This window comes from Sphaeramia orbicularis, chromosome 22, assembly GCF_902148855.1.
Source record: "Sphaeramia orbicularis chromosome 22, fSphaOr1.1, whole genome shotgun sequence".
NCBI classification, from domain to species: domain Eukaryota; kingdom Metazoa; phylum Chordata; class Actinopteri; order Kurtiformes; family Apogonidae; genus Sphaeramia; species Sphaeramia orbicularis.
Window position 1 is genome coordinate 6,310,705 of NC_043978.1, and position 6,216 is coordinate 6,316,920.

Below are 6,216 nucleotides of genomic sequence, written 5' to 3' on the forward strand. Positions count from 1 at the left end.
CGCTGTGGGACGGGGAGGAGGGCGATGAGGGCCGGGGTCAGACACCCAGTGGGCGGGGTTTGCTGTGAAAAAACGTGCTTCTGAAGCTTTCCTGCGCATTAAATGCTCCTCCTGCTCTATACATGCTCCTTCAGTTGTGAGTCTGATAAGTCAGACTGAGTGTTTTCTAGTGTACTCTTTTTTTTCTGTCAACATACATTAACTCGGTTCTTTCATTAACTCTGTTCTTTAACTCTGTTCTTTCATTAACTCAGTTCTTTAACTCGGTTCTTTCATTAACTTGGTTCTTTCATTAACTCAGTTCTTTAACTCCATTATTTCATTAACTCCGTTCTTTCATTAACTCCATTCTTTCATTAACTCCGTTCTTTCATTAACTCCGTTCTCTCATTAACTCCATTCTTTAACTCCGTTATTTCATTAACTCAGTTCTTTCATTAACTCAGTTCTGTCATTAACTCCATTCTTTAACTCCACTATTTCATTAACTCTGTTCTTTAACTCGGTTCTTTCATGAACTCTGTTCTTTCATTAACTCCATTCTTTCATTAACTCTGTTCTTTCATTAACTCCGTTCTTTCATTAACTCCATTCTTTAACTCCGTTATTTCATTAACTCCGTTCTTTCATTAACTCAGTTCTTTCATTAACTCCATTCTTTAACTCCGTTATTTCATTAACTCAGTTTTTTCATTAACTCAGTTCTTTCATTAAGTCCATTCTTTAACTCCGTTATTTCATTAACTCCATTCTTTAACTCCATTCTTTCATTAACTCTGTTCTTTAACTCCATTCTTTCATTAACTCAGTTCTTTAACTCGGTTCTTTCATTAACTTGGTTCTTTCATTAACTCAGTTCTTTAACTCCATTATTTCATTAACTCCGTTCTTTCATTAACTCCATTCTTTCATTAACTCCGTTCTTTCATTAACTCAGTTCTTTCATTAACTCCATTCTTTAACTCCGTTATTTCATTAACTCAGTTCTTTCATTAACTCAGTTCTGTCATTAACTCCATTCTTTAACTCCATTATTTCATTAACTCTGTTCTTTAACTCGGTTCTTTCATGAACTCTGTTCTTTCATTAACTCCATTCTTTCATTAACTCCGTTATTTCATTAACTCCGTTCTTTCATTAACTCCATTCTTTCATTAACTCTGTTCTTTCATTAACTCAGTTCTTTAACTCGGTTCTTTCATTAACTTGGTTCTTTCATTAACTCAGTTCTTTAACTCCATTATTTCATTAACTCCGTTCTTTCATTAACTCCATTCTTTCATTAACTCCGTTCTTTCATTAACTCAGTTCTTTCATTAACTCCATTCTTTAACTCCGTTATTTCATTAACTCAGTTTTTTCATTAACTCAGTTCTTTCATTAACTCCATTCTTTAACTCCGTTATTTCATTAACTCCATTCTTTAACTCCATTCTTTCATTAACTCTGTTCTTTAACTCCATTCTTTCATTAACTCTGTTCTTTCATTAACTCCGTTCTTTAACTCCGTTATTTCATTAACTCCATTCTTTAACTCCATTCTTTCATTAACTCTGTTCTTTAACTCTGTTCTTTCATTAACTCTGTTCTTTCATTAACTCCGTTCTTTAACTCCATTCTTCCATTAACTCAGTTCTTTAACTCCGTTATTTCATTAACTCGGTTAATGGGTACTGAAATTTTTCTTTTTACTTTATGTCCGTTCTTAACATGCTAGAAAACTGTCAACACCATAAACAGTCCAACCATAAACAGTCCAACCATGAACAGTTCAACCATAAACAGCTCAACCATAAACAGTTCAACCATAAACAGTCCAACCAAAAACAGTCGCACCATAAACAGTCGAACCAAAAACAGTCAACTCCATTAACAGTTCAACCATAAACAGTCGCACCATAAACAGTCCAAACATAAGCAGTCGCACCATAAACAGTCCAGCCATAAACAGTCAACACCATAAACAGTCCATGGATGAAACGCAATATTTTAACAACAAAAATACAACACTCCACCACCACCACCACCACTTTGTCTTGAAAATGGTTTGATCCACCTCATCCCTCCCCTCTTTCCCCGACTTGGACTCTGGGCTCCACCTGTACAGAGAAGTACCTGGTACAGTAGTGGAGTAAGTACCTGGTACAGTTGTGGTATCAGTACCTGGTACAGTAGTGGAGTAAGTACCTGGTGCAGTAGTGGTATCAGTACCTGGTACAGTAGTAGAGTAAGTACCTGATACAGTAGTGGAGTAAGTACCTGTTACAGTAATGGAGTAAATACCTGGTACATTAGTAGGAGCTGAGCAGTGGCGGCTGCTCATCTTTCAGAGAGGGGAAGCTCATTGTCGGCTTACATCAAAAAAATTGTCAAGTTATTTAAACATAAATTCGGCCTTCCGTTCCATTTTAAGAAAATGGTCAGTGACCTTATTGTACCAAGTAGGTGTCTTTTCCAGGGACTTGATAGCTAGTTCACTCCGACCTAACCAACAGTATGATTGATTTAACTATCTACAAAACGATATTAAACTCAAACAAGAAATGATTAAATTATGTAACTGAAACAAGAAAATGTTGAAATTATGTTAAACTGAAACAAGGAAGTCCAATGAGTGTTTTATTTACAGTGCAAGAAATGAACAAGTCATTTCATAGTGGTTTCTCTCTCCATTTCACAGCAGAATGCACGAAGGTATTAAACTGAACTCTGTCAGTGAAGGAGTTTATCTCAAAATAGCTGTCAATCAAACGGGATTCAGCCTTTCAATCGATCCTCCAATCAGCATGTGGAAGCCCAGCATCTGGCCCGGCCAAGATCCACCCACCCATTCACCCTCAGAGACGCTGAGTGTCCGGGGGCGGGACAACATCATGGCATTTATCCAACTACCGTCCAGTTTTGAGGCAAAGAATAAAACTGTTCCATGAAGTCCCATTGATGTGCATGGACGCTGAGCATCTACAGGCAAATGCATTGACCATATTGTATCGTGTATCGTATGAGAAAACAGCGCAACGGGAATGTATGAGAAGTGAACAACATTGAGTCTGTTGATTTGTGATAAAGCTGATTCTGAATGAACTCGTCTGTAAGATGAACGTGTTCTAACACATTTGTAGTCAATGAAACGTCAACATAACCGTATATATTTGACCATTTAATTTTGGTAATTTTAGGGGAAGCTGAGCTTCCCTTGCAGTCTTTGAGAAATCGCCTCTGGAGCTGAGGGTCCCGTGTGGGAGCTGAGGGTCCTCAGTTGGAGCTGGGTCCTCTGTGGGAGCTGAGGGTCCTCTGCCTCCCACCTCATTCCAACACTCCAGTCCATCCTCTGCGTTTGAAAGCTGCTGTTGTTCAGAGCCCACATCATGTCCATATGTAGGACGTTCGTTGTCATTCTGACCACATCAACTAAACCTTCAGGCACATGGGACAGATGGGACAGATTGACCCGCGCACCCAAACCCAAAACTGAGAGATTGACATAGAAGTGGATTTGACCACGACCAAGTGTCCATACGTGACGTTGAGGAGTGAGAACATGTTTGACAGACACCACTTTGTGTCCAGTGCTGTCATGTCCACTGCTGTCGTGTCCAGCGCCGTCGTATCCACTGCTGGCACTGTCGTGTCCAGCGCTGTCATGTCCACTGCTGGCGCGGTAGTGTCCAGTGCCGTCGTGTCCAGCGCTGTCTTCTCCACTGCTGGCGCCGTCATGTCCAGCGCTGTAGTGTCCACTGCTGGCACTGTCATGTCTGTCGCCGTTGTGTCCCTGAAGGTGGTCTGTCAGTTGTGACGTGTGTGTCACATTTAACACTATCAAACATTCCAGGTTTTAAAGTAAACAAACGTGTTTATTTGGTAACTTTGGTTTTATTTTCACTCAAATGACATCGGCAGCACAGGCCCCTCCCACTGCCCATAAGCCCCACCCATACACAAAACAAACAAACAAACAAACAAAGCAAACTGACGTAAGCCAAATAAAACCAGAGATTATGAAAAACAAAAAACATATAGGTTTAAAGAGACCACACCCACTTTCAGGTCTCAGGAGCCTTATTGGTCCAAAGCAGTGACATCATCAGGTGAGAGTTCGATTAATACAAATCAAAAACTGACCAATAAAAATCCAAAGGTCAGACATTCTCAGGAGCCCTGAGGATTCTGGGATTCCACTGCAGATGAGGGTTCCTGTGGAGAAAAGAACACAGTAGAACTCAACAGAACACAGAAGAACTGAACAGAACTCAATGGAACTGGACAGAACTCAGTAGAACTGAACTCCTATCAGATGTATCTGTTTACAGTCCAAACACCTTTACTGTGTTCACACATACAATAGAATACATTCTAACGACCTTTGACCTTCAAAACCTATACAATGACCTTTGAACCCACACTCAAGTGTAAATGTTGATATTTATCAGGGGATGATGGGAGTCATGCACGTGTAGAAGCGTTTATCTCTGTCGGCCATTTTTTACGACTCGCTACGGCAACCTCGCTGGGACAAACGACTAGCTCCAGCGCCGCCATTACCCTCCACAACTCAGATTTAGATCAAAGCCTTTGTTAGCTCAATAGGTTCTCAGGCTAACGTTAGCAGCGCAGTGCTAGTGGCTACAGATGGAGCCTCAGGCCACTGGTTAGCGCTTAGGCTGTGTGGCTAACATAAGCAGCGCAGTGCTAGTTGCTGGTTAGCTCTTCGGCTGTGTGGGTAGCTGGAGGCTCAAATCATCCCTTGACAGATATAGTTCAACACGTTCAAAGGTCAAAGGTGAAGTATGGCGGTCCCATGGGGCCTATACACTAGTCCTACTGAATGGTGGATTGTGGGACTTTCAGTTGTCTCACCTCCTTTGTCTCCTTGGTGACAGGCTCCTCCTCCTCACAGGGTGAAACGTCTATTTTGTCCTCATCTCCGCCCCCCACTCCACCCTCCAGCCCATGCTCCGCCTCCCACTCCTGTAGAACCTCATCCAGGTTGAACCTCCGACGATAGTTCACCAGGAAATTCTTCACCTGGACCACCGACTTGTTACCAATAACATCAGAGATCGCCTGGAAGTCCCGCCCATATTTTCTGATAGCTGCATGTAATTGGCAAATGGGTAAAAGAATGTAAAGATGTTTTTTACAGGTGTGTGTTATATATGCATTTACAGGTGTATTTACAGGTATATGTACAGATGTGTTACATATTTATTTACAGGTACATTTACAGTTGTGTGTTACATATGTATTTACAGGTGTATGTACAGGTATATTTACAGGCGTATGCACAGGTATATTGAGAGGTGTATTTACAGGTGTATTTACAGGTGTATTGACAGGTATACTTACAGGTATATTTACAAGTGCATTTACAGGTGTGTGTTACATATGTATTTACAGGTGTGTTTACAGGTACATTTAAAGGTATATTTACATATGTATTTACAGGTATATTTACAGGTGAGTGTTACATATATCTTTACAGGTGTATTTACAGGTATATTTACAGGTGTGTGTTACATATGTATTTACAGGTGCATTTACAAGTGTATGAACAGGTATATTTACAGGTATATTTACAAGTGTATTTACATATTTATTTACAGGTATATTTACAGCTGTGTGTTACATATGCATTTACAGGTGTATTTACAGGTGTATGTATAGGTATATTTAGGGGTGTATTTAGAGGTGTATTTACTGGTGTATTGACAGGTGTATTCACAGGTATATTTACCGGTGTATTTACAGGTGTGTGTTAAATATGTATTTACAGGTATATTTACAGGTGTGTGTTACATATGTATTTACAGGTGTACTTACAGGTATATTTACAGGTGTATACAGGTGTGTGTTACATATGTATTTACAGGTGTATTTACAGGTACATTTAAAGGTATATTTACAGCTGTGTGTGTTACATATGTATTTACAGGTGTATCTACAGGTGTATGAACAGGTATATTTACAGGTGTATGTACAGATATATTTAGAGGTGTATGTACAGATATATTTAGAGGTGTATTGACAGGTGTATTCACAGGTGTATTTACAGGTGTATTCACAGGTATATTTACAGGTGTGTGTTACATATGTATTTACAGGTGCATTTACAAGTGTATGAACAGGTATATTTACAGGTATGTTTACAAGTGTATTTACATATTTATTTACAGGTATATTTACAGCTGTGTGTTACATATGTATTTACAGGTGTAT

General features: G+C 39.6%; 1 protein-coding gene across 1 annotated transcript in view; it reads right to left on the reverse strand.

Moving 5' to 3' along the window:
• Nucleotides 1-3,785: 3,785 nt before the first annotated feature.
• Nucleotides 3,786-6,216, reverse strand: part of LOC115413513 (REST corepressor 1-like) — an 8,275-nt gene continuing 5,844 nt past the window's right edge. Inside the window, exons 12-13 of the mRNA XM_030126417.1 lie at nucleotides 4,858-5,093; nucleotides 3,786-4,194 (exon numbers count right to left, since the gene is read on the reverse strand). Of these exons, the coding sequence (XP_029982277.1) occupies nucleotides 4,150-4,194; nucleotides 4,858-5,093 (281 nt within the window). The 3' untranslated portion in view covers nucleotides 3,786-4,149. The remainder of the gene's footprint in view (nucleotides 4,195-4,857; nucleotides 5,094-6,216) is intronic.